General features: G+C 40.2%; 1 protein-coding gene across 1 annotated transcript in view; it reads right to left on the bottom strand.

Moving 5' to 3' along the window:
- LOC139477868 (F-box-like/WD repeat-containing protein TBL1XR1) overlaps positions 1–23,457 on the bottom strand; it is a 63,911-nt gene that overhangs the window by 5,683 nt on the left and 34,771 nt on the right. Inside the window, exons 5-14 of the mRNA XM_071260303.1 lie at positions 23,214–23,346; positions 22,763–22,901; positions 22,178–22,241; positions 20,847–20,944; positions 17,512–17,572; positions 15,480–15,601; positions 4,487–4,561; positions 2,979–3,106; positions 2,099–2,264; positions 1,144–1,245 (exon numbers count right to left, since the gene is read on the bottom strand). Of these exons, the coding sequence (XP_071116404.1) occupies positions 1,144–1,245; positions 2,099–2,264; positions 2,979–3,106; positions 4,487–4,561; positions 15,480–15,601; positions 17,512–17,572; positions 20,847–20,944; positions 22,178–22,241; positions 22,763–22,901; positions 23,214–23,346 (1,088 nt within the window). The remainder of the gene's footprint in view (positions 1–1,143; positions 1,246–2,098; positions 2,265–2,978; positions 3,107–4,486; positions 4,562–15,479; positions 15,602–17,511; positions 17,573–20,846; positions 20,945–22,177; positions 22,242–22,762; positions 22,902–23,213; positions 23,347–23,457) is intronic.

The following is a 23,457-nucleotide window of genomic DNA, read 5'->3' as shown; positions in this document are numbered from 1 at the left end:
CAAGCAGTATAAGGGAGATAACTATACCCATTGCATTGATAAGGCTTGCTATTCAGTAGAGTGTGTGTCAGTGTCAGCTATGGCACAGTGGAAGAAAGTATTTACGTTCACACTTCTTAGTGTTTGTGGGGTTTAACATTTACGGTCAGATTTGATATTTTTTACTCAGTGGGTGACATTGACCGATACTCGGGAAGAACATCATGATGAAACCGGTGTATCGTCCCACGATTGACACAACACGGGGAGGTCGGGTAGCCTAGTGGTTAAAGCGTTTGCGAGTCACACCAAAGACCCTGGTTCGAATCCCGACATGGGAACAATGCGTGAAGCCTTTTTCTGGTGTCCACTAGCACTACAGCCCACCGGTGTCTCGTCCCACCACCCTGACTGACAATACACAGTCTAGCACTACAGCACACCGGTGTCTCGTCCCATGACTGACTGACAATACACAGTCTAGCACTACAGCACACCGGTGTCTCCTCCCACCACCCTGACTGACAATACACAGTCTAGCACTACAGCACACCAGTGTCTCCTCCCACCACCCTGACTGACAATACACAGTCTAGTACTACAGCACAACCGTGTATCGCCCACCACCCTGACTGACAATACACAGTCTAGTACTACAGCACACCGGTGTATCGCCCACCACCCTGACTGACAATACACAGTCTAGCACTACAGCACACCGGTGTCTCATCCCATGACTGACTGACAATACACAGTCTAGCACTACAGCACACCGGTGTCTCATCCCACCACCCTGACTGACAATACACAGTCTAGCACTACAGCACACCAGTGTATCGTCCCATCACTCTGACTGACAATACACAGTCTAGCACTACAGCACACCGGTGTCTTGTCCCACCACTCTGACTGACAATACACGGTCTAGCACTACAGCACACCGGTGTCTCCTCCCACCACTCTGACTGACAATACACAGTCTAGCACTACAGCACACCGGTGTATCGTCCCACCACTCTGACTGACAATACACTGTCTAGCACTACAGCACACCAATTTATTCTGCACAAAGCTGACATCTAAGACACCTTGTTCAAATATTTTGCACAAAAATAATATTTTTCTGCCATCAAGGTGTACAAGAATTAAAGACAGTCTACTTACTGAGCCATCTGATGCACTAGCACCAACTTTGTCTCCTCGGTGATTCCAGCAAACCTCAAATATTCCCCCTGTTCCTCGATAACTATTTACTAGTGTGCCGTTCTGTAATAAAATAGTTGAGCATTAGAGTTGAAACACAGGTTCATGGTTCATCTATATGATCTCATTACAACACCATCAGCTACATCCATGTTGGTATCAGCACTGGTACTCTGTACGGCTACCAAGTTGTCATCATTGGTGTTATTTCAAGTTATTGAACACTGTACAGATAGGACTAAAAGATACAAAGGATTGTCTTCCATCATATAGGCCTGTCCACTAGCCTCCACATCCAGGAATATTACAGTGAGCCCGCTCGTACACAAATAGTTGATCACTTGATAACAGAACACATAACTCTCTGTTGCAATATAGTGAGTGAGTGAGTGAGTGAGTGAGTGCGTTGGGATTAACGCCGCTTTAAAGAGTATTCCAGTTATATCGCGGCGTGTCAGGTTAATGTCGGAGGAAAGCCCAAAGTGATGCAGGTCTCAGACGTTTACCAGTTCAGTGACGCCCACGAGCACGGGTATGGTGCTGACAAACCTAGAAACATAATCGGGGCGAACCAGGATTAGAACCCACAATTACAGGTTTCTCTGCAACTCTGCACAGCGAATCGCTGCGCTTTAGACGGCTGGGCCACCCTTCCCCCCTGCGGCAATATAGACAGAGACTGGCAAAGTACCTGGGCATCGCAGGCTTTGCTCCAGGCTACACTCAGCAATATTCCAGCTATATGACGGCGGTCTGTAAATAATTGAGTTTGACCAGACAGTCCAGTGATTGTCATCATGAGCCTCGATCTACACAATTGGGATATAACGACATGCAATTAAACAAGTTACTGAGCCTGACCACCGATCCATTTAGCCTGATGTTCTGACCGACTGCCAGAGAGGGGAGTACCTACCTGCACATTCCATATGTGAACACACTTGTCGAAGGATCCGCTGGCCAGGTACCTGCCGTCTGGACTGAAGGCCACGCTGTAGACAGGCTCCTGGTGCTGAGTCAGGGTGTGGAGACATGTGCCTCGATCCACCTCCCATAACCGCACTGTCGAGTCAAACGAAGCACTGGAACAGACACACAGAGGACAGTCAGCATGGGCATCCACAAGGTACCAACTTTGATTGGGCTACATTGGACTTCACCTTTTCATTTTTACTGTGTGGGAAATCCCAGTTGCCAAGGGTGGCGACTCAATCACAAGTTTCTTTCCGAAATTTTCAAATGACCTAAATAGCAAAAGACATCACTTCAGCCCTTGGTTAATACATGTAACAGGTTTGGATGAAAAGTATTTGACAGTTTTCAAATTGTGCTACGGAAACGAAATCCACCACCTCCATAGTGACCAACATTGCAAACTTAAAAAAGGCAAACTATTGATACTCCAGAGAGACTGGGAAGACAACTTAAGAGGCATCTACAAAACCCTAACTACAACTGCCCCCCTCAGCTACATCCATGTACATTAGCACTGGCACTCTGTACGGCTACCAAGTTGTCAGCACTGGGCAAAACGTCTTACAGACTTAACCTGTCAGGATTATCTCCCCTTGACCAGTCTCACTGTTCATAAGTGTTTGTCTCAGTCTGGTCTTTAGTTGCCATGTCAAATATTCTCGCGATCATTAAGGAGGAATACTAAATATGTTTTCCCCAATGGTGATTATTTGAATCTGTCTTAATGAAAACAGATTAAATAATCACGAAGGTGTCAAGTGAAAACATGATCACTCACCTGGCTAAGATTAACGGAGCACTAGGGTGGTTGGTTCACTCACCTGGCTAAGATTAACGGAGCACTGGGGTTGTTGGTGCCTGGTCCTGTGGGACTCCACTTGATCGTGTAGATCTCCTTGTTGTGAGCTTGTAAATCATACACACACGTGTCCTGCTTCATACTCCAGATCTGCAACAGAACACAACCATATTTGTTGTCAAACTCCAACTACAAGCAGTGGGTACTGGTTCAGTCCACTCCAGCTACAAGCAGTGGGTACTGGTTCAGTCCACTCCTACCACCAGCAGTGGGTACTGGTTCAGTCCACTCCCAACACAAGCAGTGGGTACTGGTTCAGTCCACTCCCAACACAAGCAGTGTGTACTGGTTCAGTCCACTCCTACCACCAGCAGTGGGTACTGGTTCACTCCACTCCCACCACAAGCAGTGGGTACTGGTTCAGTCCACTCCCACCACAAGCAGTGGGTACTGGTTCAGTCCACTCCCACCACAAGCAGTGGGTACTGGTTCAGTCCACTCCTACCACCAGCAGTGGGTACTGGTTCACTCCACTCACACCACAAGCAGTGGGTACTGGTTCAGTCCACTCCCACCACAAGCAGTGGGTACTGGTTCAGTCCACTCTCACCACAAGCAGTGGGTACTGGTTCAGTCCACTTCCACAAGCATTGAGTACTGGTTGAGTCGACTTCCACAAGCAGTGAGTACTGGTTGAGTCGACTTCCACAAGCAGTGAGTACTGGTTCAGTCCACTCCCACAAGCAGTGAGTATTGGTTCAGTCCACTCCTACCACAAGCAGTGGGTACTGGTTCAGTCCACTTCCACAAGCAGTGAGTACTGGTTTAGTAGACTTCCACAAGCAGTGGGTACTGGTTCAGTCCACTCCCACAAGCAGTGAGTACTGGTTCAGTCCACTCCCACAAGCAGTGAGTATTGGTTCAGTCCACTCCTACCACAAGCAGTGGGTACTGGTTCAGTCGACTTCCACAAGCAGTAAGTACTGGTTCAGTCGACTTCCACAAGCAGTGGGTACTGGTTCAGTCCACTCCCACAAGCAGTGAGTATTGGTTCAGTCCACTCCTACCACCAGCAGTGGGTACTGGTTCAGTCCACTCCCACCACCAGCAGTGGGTACTGGTTCACTCCACACCCACCACCAGCAGTGGGTACTGGTTCAGTCGACTTCCACAAGCAGTGAGTAGTGGTTCAGTCGACTTCCACAAGCAGTGAGTACTGGTTCAGTCGACTTCCACAAGCAGTGGGTACTGGTTCAGTCCACTCCCACAAGCAGTGTGTATTGGTTCAGTCCACACCCACAAGCATTGGGTACTGGTTCAGTCCACTCCCACCACAAGCAGTGGGTACTGGTTCAGTCCACTCCCAACACAAGCAGTGGGTACTGGTTCATTCGACTCCAACCACCAGCAGTGGGTACTGGTTCAGTCCACTCCCACAACAAGCGGTGGGTATTGGTTCAGTCCACTCCTACCACAAACAGGAGTGTGTGCAAGCACGGCCTGCTACCAACATGGTGAACATGTTCTCACTTTTAATGTCATATCATCCGAACACGACGCCAGCAGCTGCCCTTGGGGGTCCCACTTGATCGCGTTCACCTCATTCTGAAACAAACAAGACAGAGGTAACAATGGTCTTATCAAACTGGCTTTCACTTCATTAATCATTCACTATAAACACCTTTTTTATCACCATCAGCTACATCCATGTTGGTATCAGCACTGGTACTCTGTACGGCTACCAAGTTGTCATCATTGGTGTTCAAGGTAAGTGTATGATGCAGGAATGTATCTGTCACAATAACCTGGCAAGACAATATATGTAAACAAGTATTTGTCACAAAGTGACCAAATGTCCCCCGCCGCCTTATGGGATATGTGTTTTTTTTCCAAATATTTTATTCCTTTTGAATAATATTATTTTCTGTGTTAGATACCTCTATGGAACTATTTGTCGTACCATTAGAAATAATTACCCAAATTCCTGCAAATCAAATCGGCTCATTGCTGCTCATATAGAGACATGTCTGATCATCAAACATGAAGGAATCCAGAAATTAGTTCTTGAGATATCGCAGCAACACTGTTTTCCATCTCGAATAACAGATTTCCCTGCTGTTACCTTGAAAATTAAGTTAAGGTCACCAAAATCGACTGGTGTCTGCGAAGCCTGTATATACACCAGAGTACCAAATATGAAGACAATCCAGTGTTTAGTTCTTGAGATATTGCGGCAACACCGTTTTCCAACTCCAAAAGCAGATTTGCCTGCTGTGACCTTGAAAATAGGGTCAAGGTCACCAAAACCGACTGGTGTCTGCGAAGTCTGTATATACACCACAGTTCCAAATATGAAGACATTCAGCAAATAGTTCTTGAGATATCGCGGCAACACCGTTTTCCAACTCCAAAAGCAGATTTGCCTGCTGTGACCTGGAAAATGGGGTCAAGGTCACCAAAACCGACTGGTGTCTACGGAGTCTGTATATACACCATAGTTCCAAATATGAAGACAATCCAGTGTTTAGTTCTTGAGATATCGTGGCAACAAACAGGTGGGACGTACGGACGGACGGACGTACGGACGGTCATGAATACTATGCCCCCCACCCCCAGCTCCCCGCTTTCGCGGGGTGGGGGACAAATACTGTTATACCACTCCAAAACATGACATTATCTGACAAATACTAAAAAAATGCTCCAAAACACAATGTACGTAAGACACTGCAATACCAATCGAAAAACACAACAATATATACGTAAAATACTGTAATATTCCTCCAAAACAGGACAAGAAATTTTGTCATACCACTGCACAACAAGACAAGATATGTAATTTACTGTAATACCACTCCAAAACTGAACAAGACATGTAACATCCTGTTATAACACTATAAACTATGAAAAACACTATTATATGAATCATGATAAATGACAAAAGATATTTCGTAACACCGTCAGAAATACAACACAATTGAGAATTGCTGTAAAGCCACTGATCTCAAGATTTATCATATAATGGGTAGGTTTCTCGGCAGGATAAAGCCAACGGATAAAAACGATATCCGTTGGGGTCATATGCGGATAGAGATGCAAATATCAAAGGTCAAGTAGGGATTTCTTTCACTGTTTATGAACAAACATGGCGTCGCCCTCGTCATTTGGCGATCGAGTCAGAATTAACCATCGGGAATCTAGATAAACTACGGAGATAATTGCTTTCATTATCAAAAGAACAGTCTAATATACTGAAAATCAGTGTCTAACTGTGACGTAACTAAGGCATTTTATAAGTTTTGGCAACTTTGAAGATATAAATTTCGAAACAATTTTGCGAGGGCACGAGGCCTAGCCAAGCGGGGTCAGTAGCCATATCTGTGCTTGTAGACCTCTGCGGCTTGAACCTTTCTCCACAAATTAAAATAGTTTAGCCGAAATATGTTTAAATTGTTACCTTGTTTCGTTTTGTCGCTGTGTGTACATCTGACTACACTTCTTAACGTTATGACAGGACAGACCGACTGTCAACAACGTCTGACCGTGGCTGTAACGTCTCATAGACTAGGATTAGAGTAGCTTCCCTCTGACAAAGGGCAGTTACTCTAGCAGACAGACCGATGGATTGCCGCGAAAGGCAATTAAAAACACCCATTGCGTATATATTGCTTCAACACTGTATAAGAAAGAGATTTCAGTTGGAACTATATTGGCTACTGTCACTGTCCGACTGACACATCACTTACCCTCAGACGTAATAAATATTAATGCGCGCATTCCAGGAAAACTTGCCATGTTTCGGTATTGTTTGTGAGAGAGGGAAAGCGATTTTGAAGCACAGAATTAACGAATGACATTATATGATAAAGAGGTTATCACCCTTGTGTGTTTGGGGATGGTAAATATCCTGCATTAGGAATAAACACTATGTATTTAGCTCGCCAAGGCTCGCTAAATACAATGTTTATTCCTAATGCAGGATATTTACCATCCCCAAACACACTCGCATGATAACCTCTATATACATGTCGAACAGACTGGAATGTAATATACCATCAACACCAAACAGAGAATCTACAAATCATGACAGGTGAATGAGGTTTAAAACAATATTCTATAACACCATCAGCTACATCCATGTTGGTATCAGCACTGGTACTCTGTACGGCTACCAAGTTGTCATCATTGGTGTTTAAGGTGTACGATGTACGATTGTATCTATCAAAATAACCTGGCATGACGAGATATGTAACACTCCAAAACACGACAACATACGTAAAATACTATCATACCACTTCAAAACAGGACAAGGTTTTAATATACTGTTATAACACCATAAACTAAGACTAACACTGTTATATGAATCATGATAAATGACAAAAGATAATTTGTAACACCATCAGCTACATCCATGTTGGTATCAGCACTGGTACTCTGTACGGCTACCAAGTTGTCATCATTGGTGTTTAAGGTAAGTGTATGATGCAGGAATGTCTCTGTCATAATAACCTGGCAAGACAATATATGTAAAATACTGTTATACCACATTATCTGACAAATACTAAAAAATGCTCCAAAACACAATGTACGTAAGACACTGCAATACCAATCGAAAAACACAACAATATATACGTAAAATACTGTAATACTCCTCCAAAACGGGACAAGACATGTAAAATACTGTCATACCACTGCACAACAAGACAAGATATGTAATTTACTGTAATACCACTCCAAAACTGAACAAGACATGTAACATCCTGTTATAACACTATAAACTATGAAAAACACTATTATATGAATCATGATAAATGACAAAAGATATTTCGTAACACCGTCAGAAATACAACACAATTGAGAATTGCTGTAAAGCCACTGATCTCAAGATTTATCATATAATGGGTAGGTCTTCGGCAGGATAAAGCCAACGGATAAAAACGATATCCGTTGGGGTCATATGCGGATAGAGATGCAAATATCAAAGGTCAAGTAGGGACTCCTTTCACTGTTTATAAACAAACATGGCGTTGCCCTCGTCATTTGGCGATCGAGTCAGAATTAACCATCGGGAATCTAGATAAACTACGGAGATAATTGCTTTCATTATCAAAAGAACAGTCTAATATACTGAAAATCAGTGTCTAACTGTGACGTAGCTAAGGCATTTTATAAGTTTTGGCAACTTTGAAGATATAAATTTCGAAACAATTTTGCGAGGGCACGAGGCCTAGCCAAGCGGGGTCAGTAGCCATATCTGTGCTTGTAGACCTCTACGGCTTGAAACCTTCTCCACAAATTAAAATAGTTTAGCCGAAATATGTTTAAATTGTTACCTTGTTTCGTTTTGTCGCTGTGTGTACATCTGACTACACTTCTTAACGTTATGACAGGACAGACCGACTGTCAACAACGTCTGACCGTGGCTGTAACGTCTCATAGACTAGGATTAGAGTAGCTTCCCTCTGACAAAGGGCAGTTACTCTAGCAGACAGACCGATGGATTGCCGCGAAAGGCAATTAAAAACACCCATTGCGTATATATTGCTTCAACACTGTATAAGAAAGAGATTTCAGTTGGAACTATATTGGCTACTGTCACTGTCCGACTGACACATCACTTACCCTCAGACGTAATAAATATTAATGCGCGCATTCCAGGAAAACTTGCCATGTTTCGGTATTGTTTGTGAGAGAGGGAAAGCGATTTTGAAGCACAGAATTAACGAATGACATTATATGATAAAGAGGTTATCACCCTTGTGTGTTTGGGGATGGTAAATATCCTGCATTAGGAATAAACACTATGTATTTAGCTCGCCAAGGCTCGCTAAATACAATGTTTATTCCTAATGCAGGATATTTACCATCCCCAAACACACTCGCATGATAACCTCTATATATGACACATGTCGAACAGACTGGAATGTAATATACCATCAACACCAAACAGAGAATCTACAAATCATGACAGGTGAATGAGGTTTAAAACAATATTCTATAACACCATCAGCTACATCCATGTTGGTATCAGCACTGGTACTCTGTACGGCTACCAAGTTGTCATCATTGGTGTTTAAGGTGTACGATGTACGATTGTATCTATCAAAATAACCTGGCATGACGAGATATGTAACACTCCAAAACACGACAACATACGTAAAATACTATCATACCACTTCAAAACAGGACAAGGTTTTAATATACTGTTATAACACCATAAACTAAGACTAACACTGTTATATGAATCATGATAAATGACAAAAGATAATTTGTAACACCATCAGCTACATCCATGTTGGTATCAGCACTGGTACTCTGTACGGCTACCAAGTTGTCATCATTGGTGTTTAAGGTAAGTGAATGATGCAGGAATGTATCTGTCATAATAACCTGGCAAGACAATATATGTAAAATACTGTTATACCACATTATCTGACAAATACTAAAAAATGCTCCAAAACACAATGTACGTAAAACACTGCAATACCAATCGAAAAACACAACAATATATACGTAAAATACTGTAATACTCCTCCAAAACAGGACAAGACATGTCAAATACTGTCATACCACTGCACAACAAGACAAGATATGTAATTTACTGTAATACCACTCCAAAACTGAACAAGACATGTAACATCCTGTTATAACACTACAAACTATGAAAAACCCTATCATATGAATCATGATAAATGACAAAAGATATTTCGTAACACCGTCAGAAATACAACACAATTGAGAATTGCTGTAAAGCCACTGATCTCAAGATACATGACACATGTCGAACAGACTGGAATGTAATATACCATCAACACCAAACAGAGAATCTACAAATCATGACAGGTGAATGAGGTTTAAAACAATATTCTATAACACCATCAGCTACATCCATGTTGGTATCAGCACTGGTACTCTGTACGGCTACCAAGTTGTCATCATTGGTGTTTAAGGTGTACGATGTACGATTGTATCTATCAAAATAACCTGGCATGACGAGATATGTAACACTCCAAAACACGACAACATACGTAAAATACTATCATACCACTTCAAAACAGGACAAGGTTTTAATATACTGTTATAACACCATAAACTAAGACTAACACTGTTATATGAATCATGATAAATGACAAAAGATAATTTGTAACACCATCAGCTACATCCATGTTGGTATCAGCACTGGTACTCTGTACGGCTACCAAGTTGTCATCATTGGTGTTTAAGGTAAGTGTATGATGCAGGAATGTATCTGTCATAATAACCTGGCAAGACAATATATGTTAAATACTGTTATACCACATTATCTGACAAATACTAAAAAATGCTCCAAAACACAATGTACGTAAAACACTGCAATACCAATCGAAAAACACAACAATATATACGTAAAATACTGTAATACTCCTCCAAAACAGGACAAGACATGTCAAATACTGTCATACCACTGCACAACAAGACAAGATATGTAATTTACTGTAATACCACTCCAAAACTGAACAAGACATGTAACATCCTGTTATAACACTACAAACTATGAAAAACCCTATCATATGAATCATGATAAATGACAAAAGATATTTCGTAACACCGTCAGAAATACAACACAATTGAGAATTGCTGTAAAGCCACTGATCTCAAGATACATGACACATGTCGAACAGACTGGAATGTAATATACCATCAACACCAAACAGAGAATCTAAAACTCATGACAGGTGAATGAGGTTTAAAACAATATTCTATAACACCATCAGCTACATCCATGTTGGTATCAGCACTGGTACTCTGTACGGCTACCAAGTTGTCATCATTGGTGTTTAAGGTGTACGATGTACGATTGTATCTATCAAAATAACCTGGCATGATGAGATATGTAACACTCCAAAACACGACAACATACGTAAAATACTATCATTCCACTTCAAAACAGGACAAGGTTTTAATATACTGTTATAACACCATAAACTAAGACTAACACTGTTATATGAATCATGATAAATGACAAAAGATAATTTGTAACACCATCAGCTACATCCATGTTGGTATCAGCACTGGTACTCTGTACGGCTACCAAGTTGTCATCATTGGTGTTTAAGGTAAGTGAATGATGCAGGAATGTATCTGTCATAATAACCTGGCAAGACAATATATGTAAAATACTGTTATACCACATTATCTGACAAATACTAAAAAATGCTCCAAAACACAATGTACGTAAAACACTGCAATACCAATCGAAAAACACAACAATATATACGTAAAATACTGTAATACTCCTCCAAAACAGGACAAGACATGTCAAATACTGTCATACCACTGCACAACAAGACAAGATATGTAATTTACTGTAATACCACTCCAAAACTGAACAAGACATGTAACATCCTGTTATAACACTACAAACTATGAAAAACCCTATCATATGAATCATGATAAATGACAAAAGATATTTCGTAACACCGTCAGAAATACAACACAATTGAGAATTGCTGTAAAGCCACTGATCTCAAGATACATGACACATGTCGAACAGACTGGAATGTAATATACCATCAACACCAAACAGAGAATCTACAAATCATGACAGGTGAATGAGGTTTAAAACAATATTCTATAACACCATCAGCTACATCCATGTTGGTATCAGCACTGGTACTCTGTACGGCTACCAAGTTGTCATCATTGGTGTTTAAGGTGTACGATGTACGATTGTATCTATCAAAATAACCTGGCATGACGAGATATGTAACACTCCAAAACACGACAACATACGTAAAATACTATCATACCACTTCAAAACAGGACAAGGTTTTAATATACTGTTATAACACCATAAACTAAGACTAACACTGTTATATGAATCATGATAAATGACAAAAGATAATTTGTAACACCATCAGCTACATCCATGTTGGTATCAGCACTGGTACTCTGTACGGCTACCAAGTTGTCATCATTGGTGTTTAAGGTAAGTGTATGATGCAGGAATGTATCTGTCATAATAACCTGGCAAGACAATATATGTTAAATACTGTTATACCACATTATCTGACAAATACTAAAAAATGCTCCAAAACACAATGTACGTAAAACACTGCAATACCAATCGAAAAACACAACAATATATACGTAAAATACTGTAATACTCCTCCAAAACAGGACAAGACATGTCAAATACTGTCATACCACTGCACAACAAGACAAGATATGTAATTTACTGTAATACCACTCCAAAACTGAACAAGACATGTAACATCCTGTTATAACACTACAAACTATGAAAAACCCTATCATATGAATCATGATAAATGACAAAAGATATTTCGTAACACCGTCAGAAATACAACACAATTGAGAATTGCTGTAAAGCCACTGATCTCAAGATACATGACACATGTCGAACAGACTGGAATGTAATATACCATCAACACCAAACAGAGAATCTAAAACTCATGACAGGTGAATGAGGTTTAAAACAATATTCTATAACACCATCAGCTACATCCATGTTGGTATCAGCACTGGTACTCTGTACGGCTACCAAGTTGTCATCATTGGTGTTTAAGGTGTACGATGTACGATTGTATCTATCAAAATAACCTGGCATGATGAGATATGTAACACTCCAAAACACGACAACATACGTAAAATACTATCATTCCACTTCAAAACAGGACAAGGTTTTAATATACTGTTATAACACCATAAACTAAGACTAACACTGTTATATGAATCATGATAAATGACAAAAGATAATTGGAACACCATCAGCTACATCCATGTTGGTATCAGCACTGGTACTCTGTACGGCTACCAAGTTGTCATCATTGGTGTTTAAGGTAAGTGTATGATGCAGGAATGTATCTGTCATAATAACCTGGCAAGACAATATATGTAAAATACTGTTATACCACATTATCTGACAAATACTAAAAAATGCTCCAAAACACAATGTACGTAAGACACTGCAATACCAATCGAAAAACACAACAATATATACGTAAAATACTGTAATACTCCTCCAAAACAGGACAAGACATGTCAAATACTGTCATACCACTGCACAACAAGACAAGATATGTAATACCACTCCAAAACAGGACAAGATGTGTAAAATATTGTCATACCACTGCACAATAAGTCAAGATACGAAATTTACTGTAATACCACTCCAAAACTGGACAAGATATGTAACATATTGTCATAACACCATAAACTAAGACTAACATTATTATATGAATCATGATAAATGACAAAAGATATTTCGTAACACCATCAGCTACATCCATGTTGGTATCAGCACTGGTACTCTGTAGGGCTACCAAGTTGTCATCATTGGTGTTTAAGGTAAGTGAATGATGCAGGAATGTATCTGTCATAATAACCTGGCAAGACAATATATGTTAAATACTGTTATACCACATTATCTGACAAATACTAAAAAATGCTCCAAAACACAATGTACGTAAGACACTGCAATACCAATCGAAAAACACAACAATATATACGTAAAATACTGTAATATTCCTCCAAAACGGGACAAGACATGTAAAATACTGTCATACCACTGCACAACAAGACAAGATATGTAATTTACTGTAATACCACTCCAAAACTGAACAAGACATGTAACATCCTGTTATAACACTACAAACTATGAAAAACCCTATTATATGAATCATGATAAATGACAAAAGATATTTCGTAACACCGTCAGAAATACAACACAATTGAGAATTGCTGTAAAGCCACTGATCTCAAGATATATGACACATGTCAAACAGACTGGAATGTAATATACCATCAACACCAAACAGAGAATCTACAAATCATGACAGGTGAATGAGGTTTAAAACAATATTCTATAACACCATCAGCTACATCCATGTTGGTATCAGCACTGGTACTCTGTACGGCTACCAAGTTGTCATCATTGGTGTTTAAGGTAAGTGTATGATGCAGGAATGTATGTGTCATAATGACCTCAATGGATATGACAACATACGTAAAATACTGTTATACCACTCCAAAACACGATAACATACGTAGAATACTGTTACACCACTCCAAAACACAGCAATATCTGACAAATACTGTTATACCAGTCAAAAGCACCACAATAAACATAAAATACTGTAATACCACTCCAAAACACGACAATTTATGTAAACTACTGTTAAACCACTCCAAAACACGACAATTTATGTAAACTACTGTTATACCACTCCAAAACACGACATTTTACATAAAATACTGTAATACCACTCCAAAACACGACATTTTACATAAAATACTGTAATACCACTCCAAAACACGACAATTTATGTCAACTACTGTTATACCACTCCAAAACACGACATTTTACAGAAAATAATGTAATACCACTCCAAAACACGAAAATTCACATAAAATACTGTAATACCATTCCAAAACACGACAATTTATGTCAACTACTGTTATACCACTCCAAAACACGACATTTTACAGAAAATAATGTAATACCACTCCAAAACACGACAATTTACATAAAATACTGTAATACCACTCCAAAACACGACAATTTACATAAAATACTGTGATACCACTCCAAAACACGACAATTTATGTAAACTTCTGTTATACCACTCCAAAACACGACAATATATGCAAAATAATGTGATACCACTCCAAAACACGACAATTTACATAAAATACTGTAATACCACTCCAAAACACGACAATTAATGTCAACTTCTGTTATACCACTCCAAAACACGACATTTTACATAAAATAATGTAATACCACTCCAAAACACGACAATTTACATAGAATACTGTAATACCACTCCAAAAAACGACAATTTATGTAAACTACTGTTATACCAGTCCAAAACACGACAATATATGCAAAATAATGTGATACCACTCCAAAACACGACAATATCTTACAAATACTGTTATACCACTCCAAAACACAACAATATCTTACAAATACTGTTATACCAGTCCAAAACACGACAACATACGCAAAATAATGTTATAAGACTTCAAAACAGGACAAGGTTTTAATATACTGTTATAACACCATAAACTAAGACTAACACTGTTATATGAATCCATGGAAACAGGATTTTTTTCAAGAAAATATCTTCAATTCCAAAATAGCAAAAGGCACCAATTCAACCTATACACACCTTTGAGAGTAAGTCCAAACTGTCTCCTTGGACACAGAAATTTATTAAAAATGCCCAAAATCCACAAATAGCAAAAGGCACCACTTCAGGATCTGTTTGATATAATCTGCCATTGAAAAATACTGAACAATTTTTGAGTTGTGCTCTAGAAATGAAATGAATATGGATGGACAGTCGGACGGACGAGGCATCGACAATATCCCCCTGCATGATATGCCAAGGGGATAAAAAGATCAAATTTGTATTCTGGAAGATCCAATACACAGTGAGGTAAACCTGTCAGTCCCACTGGTGTACCTGTCTGCAAAATGGGGGAGAACCTGGGAGTCACTAAGGGAGTCTGTTGCACTCACTGTGTGTCCTTGGAATGTCTTTGTGGGTCTGTCCGAGCCAAGTCGACAGACATGGATGCACTGGTCTGTAGAACAGGATGCGAAGCTGGTGTTGCTCTGCCAGTCTACATCTAATGCAGGGGCTGAAAGATACAACAAAGTCAGTGGTGACCAGGGTGCTGTTGTACAAGACCAAGCTGGTGTTGCTCTGCCAGTCTACATCTAATGCAGGGGCTGAAAGATACAACAAAGTTAGTGGTGACCAGGGTGCTGTTGTACAAGATGAAGCTGGTGTTGCTCTGCCAGTCTACATCTAATGCAGGGGCTGAAAGATACAACAAAGTCAGTGGTGACCAGGGTGCTGTTGTACAAGACCAAGCTGGTGTTGCTCTGCCAGTCTACATCTAATGCAGGGGCTGAAAGATACAACAAAGTCAGTGGTGACCAGGGTGCTGTTGTACAAGATGAAGCTGGTGTTGCTCTGCCAGTCTACATCTAATGCAGGGGCTGAAAGATACAACATAGTCAGTGGTGACCAGGGTGCTGTTGTACAAGACCAAGCTGGTGTTCCTCTGCCAGTCTACATCTAATGCAGGGGCTGAAAGATACAACAAAGTCAGTGGTGACCAGGGTGCTGTTGTACAAGACCAAGCTGGTGTTCCTCTGCCAGTCTACATCTAATGCAGGGGCTGAAAGATACAACAAAGTCAGTGGTGACCAGGGTGCTGTTGTACAAGACCAAGCTGGTGTTGCTCTGCCAGTCTACATCTAATGCAGGGGCTGAAAGATACAACATAGTCAGTGGTGACCAGGGTGCTGTTGTACAAGACCAAGCTGGTGTTGCTCTGCCAGTCTACATCTAATGCAGGGGCTGAAAGATACAACAAAGTCAGTGGTGACCAGGGTGCTGTTGTACAAGACCAAGCTGGTGTTCCTCTGCCAGTCTACATCTAATGCAGGGGCTGAAAGATACAACAAAGTCAGTGGTGACCAGGGTGCTGTTGTACAAGATGAAGCTGGTGTTGCTCTGCCAGTCTACATCTAATGCAGGGGCTGAAAGATACAACAAAGTCAGTGGTGACCAGGGTGCTGTTGTACAAGACCAAGCTGGTGTTGCTCTGCCAGTCTACATCTAATGCAGGGGCTGAAAGATACAACAAAGTCAGTGGTGACCAGGGTGCTGTTGTACAAGACCAAGCTGGTGTTCCTCTGCCAGTCTACATCTAATGCAGGGGCTGAAAGATACAACAAAGTCAGTGGTCACCAGGGTGCTGTTGTACAACGCAATCTTAACGCTAAGACGATCATAACTCCTGTACCTTAACATAGGCTTACGACTGTCGGCACCCTGTACATATAAACATGGGTACTGGCTTGTCCATAGGACTTGAAAAAATGGAAGAATTGGTTCTCAGGCAATGACTTTTGAAAACAGTGCGGTCGGAGTTTTTTGGTTTGTTTATTTTTACTTGTTTGCTTGTTCAAACTAGTATCTAAACAAATAAACAGTTTTGTACCATCAACCTGGGAAAGGACCTCCCTACATAAACAAGCGTACTCCTACTGCCATCATTACCATGACACAAGATGCACTGTAAAGCAGTGCGCAGTAACTGTGTGCTATATTGGATCACACTGTTTTTAAGTGTTAGGATTTTTTCATTTCTTTTTAAAAATGGGAACTAAAAACAAAAAGTACGACAGATTTTATGATGATGCGGGCGGTGCCGGAGAAGCAACACTATATAAATCTTTTTTTGCCTAATAAGCAAATGTTAAATCCGCGAAGTAAATCAAATTTGGAGTTTTGTTTCTCTTAAATTTTCAAAGAGCTGCATCAAAAATTACTTGAAGTTCAAACAGAAGAAAATACTGAGAGTTGTCTCAGTGTACTTGTGTGTCAGCATTTGGTACCAGCATCGTCATCCTGACCAAACGTTGATTGTACAATAAGAAACAGCAATGGCCCCTTGACCTTCACCCCCGACTTGAGGAACTGTACATACACCATACAGTCAGTCAGTCCGGCCGTCCTGTTCTGTTCTGTTCTTACCTGAGTGAAATGCAAACTGTTGAGTGCTGTTCCCTGAACTGGCATCCCAGATAATCGTTGTCTGGAAAATACAACAACACAGTCACACACTATCAGGGATAATTATAGGTTGGGGCCTTGTGCTTTTTTAGCCCCTAAATTTGAAAAAAGGCCCACATTTTCAAATACAATTGTGCTGTATGGGTGTACCCAGGGTTCCCCCTAGACTCCAATATCTCAGAGTCACCTTGACTCAGCCTATGAACTTTTGGGAGTCAAAAATATTTTTTGAGAGTCAAATGTTTTATTGTATGATTAATGAAATTTAAAGTGTTCACTGTTAATGTTACACTTAAAGTTAAGTATCTTTTAAATATAATATGTCTTAGTTTAAGTTAATAAGTGCTAATTAATGTTCTAAGCTGATTGTACTACAGAGAAATAAAGGATATATGAATGAAAAACAAAGTTAGTTGGTTTTATTTTTTCACAATCTTTAATTAGTTCACAGCTCATGAAACAATTTACAGTGACACTAATACAGGATGAATAAATAACATCAGTCTCAACTGTGAGACATAATTTTTAATCATGGATGGATATTAAAATACATTTCATGTCAGATTATAATTTAATACCACTAACTCATTTACATCTTTTATCTAGTTATCTTGTATTATCTATCAACAGTGAAGTTGAACTGAAGAATTGTGAACACTTGTAATATTTTCTGGTTGAATAATTAGCAACAACAAACACGCCCAAAGCTTTACATTTCGTATATACCATATTTATTCGTGTATAATACACACCCCTAATTATGGGCAATTAAATCCTGAAAAAAATATCTCTCATGTATAATACGCACAGACTTTTCTTCAGTCTCATTTCAGGCTGTCATGATCCGTCATCGGAAATAGCATAACAAATCCAAATTGAATTACGCAAGTTAATCCTGTGGTTACACTATCTGGTAATAAAAATGTGTTCTCTGTATATCTGACCTTATGTTTGTCATCTATTTTATTAATTTTATTTAAAATTTTGTTCAATAATGTTTACCTAAATTTCGTCAAAAACATGTGTCCCTTCTGCTTAACCACATACTGTGACTGCGCCAAATCACATTATTCACCGCAACAATGAATATATTTTCTTCTGTTTCATTTTTTACGAGTCTACACATCTAGATAAACATATGTCATGGTTAACTTTAAGTGAGAAAATATGCCGAAACGTGAAAAACCTTGTCCATTTGCGGAGTTTTCCTTTGTTTACATCACATGCTGTCATCGAAGCCACACGGAGTGTGAGAGTTACGTTCACTTATATATATTTTGTCGTGTACCTCACAGTCGCACAGTTTTAGTAGCATATCTATATAATTATGCAAAACAATATGTAAAGCCCCCGGCTGTTCTGATTTTAGCAATCGTTTTAAAAAGAGAGAAAAGTCTGGTCATGCGACAGGCTATGCAAATTAGCCCATGGCAGTGGTGTTATGCGAAGTTATGTTACTTCTAAAAACGACGATTTATAAAAAACAAGACGTAAATTTTAAGATGATTATAAATTAAGTTCAGGTGAGTAGTTGTAATATTTTCATTCCAAAGCTGGTAAACAAGAACATAGATATAAGGCTGAAATAATGCCGATGTGACGTTAAATTTTAACTCACTCTCTCACTCTGGAATATTTGAAATTTTCACATTAAGGGCCACTGTCAGAAAAATTCCTAGAATGAACCCTGAACTATACACACTTCATTACTTCCACATCCTATCACAGTTGAAAGCCTGATCACGCAGGTAATCACTTATGCTCAGTGTGTCCAGTGTGATTTCTATCAATGTTGGATGAAAAATGTTGAAAAGTTTTTTAAATCTGCTCCGGAAACGACACCTACCCTACCCCTCCCCTGCCCCCATCATTTTGAGACTGAAGTCCAAATTGTTTCAAAACTGAGAAAAATAAAAATGTCCCAAATCTGCAAATAGCAAGTAACCACTTCTGGATCTGTTTGCTATAACTGTCAAGTTTAAAAAGATTACAGACTGACAGACGGACGGACGGACAGACAGACAGACGAGGTATTGACTATATCCCCCAGCATTATATGACTGTGGAAGTTGCTATCCATAAAGTTGTATGTTTTCTCATAGACATTCTTCCACATCATTCCCAAATTAAACACCATGCTTAGGACATGTTGGCCATCAGGCAATTGCAAGGAGTGACTTCAGAAGTACAGGGGAGAAAATCATCCAGACAATCCTCCTGTCAACTGGTGCTGCTTCATCTGCATGTAGACCCATGAAGGTCCGGGGCAGAATAGGTCCTCAGCAACAACCGCTTGTTGTAGGAGGCGACTAACAAGATTGGGTGGTCAGGCATGCTGACTTGGTAGATGCATGTCATTGTATCCCAATTGTGTAAATCAAAGCTCATGATATCAGTCACAGGATTGTTTGGTCCAGACTCGATTATTTACAGACAGCCATCTCATAGCTGGAATATTGCTGAGTGCGGCATTAAACAAACAAACAAATCATCATCTGCATATATATCACATTCCGGGCTATCGCAAAAGACGTCAATCAGTGTGTCTTTTTAAGAAAAATAATGATAGTAGGGATTTTGCACTTAAACTTCCCAGCTGACATCGGATAGAAGTGCTACTTGTCTTGCATTTGTTAAGAATATCTAGAGACCAGCCACAGAGTAGGAACAACATCATGGTTGACACCCACAGCAGAAAACATTGCGTGGCAACAGCTGGAAATCCCACATACCATCTTCTGTACAACTATTTACAACACGTAACCCTATGCACCAGCACCAGTGGGGGAGAAACACATGCTGTTTGCCTTCCAACTATTTTCATGGAATCCAGATGTGGTTGTTTTTCAAAGCTCAGAATATCAGACTAGCTGAGTGTACCACTACAGCAGGTGGCATGTCCTACCACTACGTGCAGGAGGCTGTTAATCTGTCCAATCTGTTAATCAAGTCAAACACAGGTCACAAAGACTGCCACGCCCATCCGAAGGAAACTTTGGTCAGTTTGGTCCCCTGATTCACTTGAAGTCAACAGTGATGCATGAGAATAAATCTTTTGTCAGATTATTTATTTTTTCCCTTCACCACACCAATAATGTTGAAGATGTTGTAGCCTACAGCATGGTTCCAGGGAGCGTGTTGTCACCAGCTTCCAGTGTCCCCTCTGACCACACAGGCAACACACTCAATACTAAGCTGAAGCTGGAGATTTCCCACAGCCTAAACAGGTTATTGGATTTAGCTCGTTAACAATCACCACAAACAGGTATTCCTGGACTTAGCTTGTTATCACTCACCTTATCTACACCTGCACTTAAAATGTAGTTCCCTCGCTTATTCCACTTGAGAGCAAAAATAGGTCCTTTATGCTGCCCTAATGTGTTTACTAAACGACCTGCAACACAGCGAAGGTACAATGACAAATACTGAAAATACTGAAAAGGTGGCATCAGCTCCATGTCTGAACCAAATGCAGAAATATGAAGATTGCTTGGTACATTCTGCAAATAATATATATTTATCATCCAAAACTGGCTCCCACAGGAGATATCGCTTAGGTGAGATCAAGCAATATCTACATTGCAGACCATTGTGATGTCATTGTTACATCTATTTTGTTTATTTCGGTTATTAATTTTTTTCTTCTTCACTTTCTAAATTATTATTAATATTTCACAATGAATACACATGTGTTTTAATTTGTCTCATAAGCCTAATAAGGCTGGATATACAAGCTTTTATTTTGAACCCTTATAATGTCAAATGTCTGTATCATGACCGCTTGTGCATATGACACAAAAATAATCTCTTTTTCTCTCTCTCTTAAAGTTATATTATATTTCAACAGTAAAAACATAATTTCTTGAAATTACAGGACATCTGAAAGGTATGGGGTGGAAAGACAAAAACATATTTCTTGAAATTACAGAGTTACTTCCCTTCCAAAATCACTCCAGGTAAGATTATTGTACATTTCAGAACTGTTTGCTTGTCCGCGAAGCGAGTGACTAAACCCAACCCTACTACAGTGTACTGTCTATGATCATGCACACAACCAGGTCCTGCCTGATGTGGGTGCAGTAGCGGAGCTACTTCCTGTATTCTGGAGACTCAGGCGTGCGAGATAATTGTAAGCCTACTGAACACACCTACTCTGAGTCTACTCATGTGCAGACTTCAGTGAGCAGGTGACACACTGACATTACGGATGTGAACACAGACAGCCGTCACAAGGACTGACACAACAGAAGCAGCTTGACAAGCCTACAATCTGTCAGCAGCCAGGATAGTCGTCAACAGGACATGTCCACTGCTGAACTGTGCCAGCGTTCTTGTCACAATGAAAACACTTAAACATTTGGTTGTTCATGTATTCAAATGATACACTGTGTTCAAAGTAGAAGAGTCCTTGTGGCTTACTGCTTCAGCTGATGCCCCCTGCAATCTTTAACACTAGGCTCAAAACAACGACCCTTCATTCTTCTGCTGAGTTTGGAACAGTTAGTGTTATAGCCGCAAACCTCACTACCCCAAAGTCCACAGACAGCTAAACTAGTTGTTGCCATTCTGTGGAGTGATAATTACAGTTTCATACTTCAAAATGTCTTGCAAACAATGGGCAACTTACCATCTGTGCTCCATATCCTCGCATAACCATCGTAAGACCCTGTAGCTAGTAATGTGCCGTCACACTGAAACGCCAAGACACACACTTACATACACAAAATACATGGACATTCTATATCTATATCTATCAATACATTTTACTTCTACTTTGGAACAGAATACAGTCACGTCTCATTATTTTGACACTCATTAATCCAACACTAATGACAGGAATCAATTAAATCAGTGCTATTTAGACATGTTTATCTGACAGTCTCGCACTACGACTTAGACACCTAATTTGCAACAAATTACAGAAATCCCTAATTAATCAGTCTCCTTAATCTTCCAAATGGGACCAACTTTAAGTTCACTGTATTATTATACAACACAGATTACGAACATTTCCCTTTGCTTGCATTGTGACCTGAACTTAGAGTAGCCTCCCTTTATGAGCACAATCAGATTTTCCCCCACTTATGACTCAGAGAAAGTTGCTCTTTGAGAGTTCATAGAGTAATTTCCCTTTGTGAGTAAGACCCTTGAGTTGTTTCCCTTTTATGACTTATCCCGAGTAGCACCAGATGTTGTTGGAAGCCATACTAACATTCCAGTCTAGAGATGTGACGTCCTTATTACTGGGGACCTCCGTCCCCCCCTTCTGTATACAGTGTCGCAGCACCAGCTGGTTGGCGTTGCTGCTGTTGTCGTTCATGTTCCAGATGCGAGCTGTCGAGTCACCGGACCTGCACACATCACAATAAACATCTCACTCTTCAAAATGTGAGTCCAGAATACCACTCAAAGCATTGACTAAAGCAGTACTACAATCTCATTTGGAGAAATCAGTTCTTTATTCATTCAAACAATGGATAAAAGTAAGTATGCACCTGACAAGACCAACAACTTGGTCAGTCACCAGTCACTCAGTCAAGTTACCCTGAAGTCAACTCAGGCTCCAGGCACTTACCCTGAAGCCAAGAGATCATTGGCCGGGGAGCTCCAGGCACTTACCCTGAAGCCAAGAGATCATTGGTCAGGGAGCTCCAGGCACTTACCCTGAAGCCAAGAGATCATTGGTTGGGTTCCAGGCACAGATGAACACCTCAGACTCGTGGCCACGCAGCACCGTGGCTCGGTTGCCAGGGATCTCTACAGCTCCATCAACCTCCATTGTGTCCGTGTGGTTGGCTGAAAATAAATAAATTGCCAGTGATTCCATGGCAGTTACATTGGCTAACCAAGCGATCTGTTTGAGTTTATGTTTCCATATGTTACGCTGAACATCGTCACTGACTTTGT

The sequence above is a fragment of the Haliotis cracherodii genome, unplaced genomic scaffold (genome assembly GCF_022045235.1).
Source record: "Haliotis cracherodii isolate W230 unplaced genomic scaffold, xgHalCrac1.p SCAF_37, whole genome shotgun sequence".
In the NCBI taxonomy this organism is placed as follows: domain Eukaryota; kingdom Metazoa; phylum Mollusca; class Gastropoda; order Lepetellida; family Haliotidae; genus Haliotis; species Haliotis cracherodii.
Note: the sequence above shows the minus strand (reverse complement) of the source record. Positions and strands in the feature narration are given on the sequence as shown.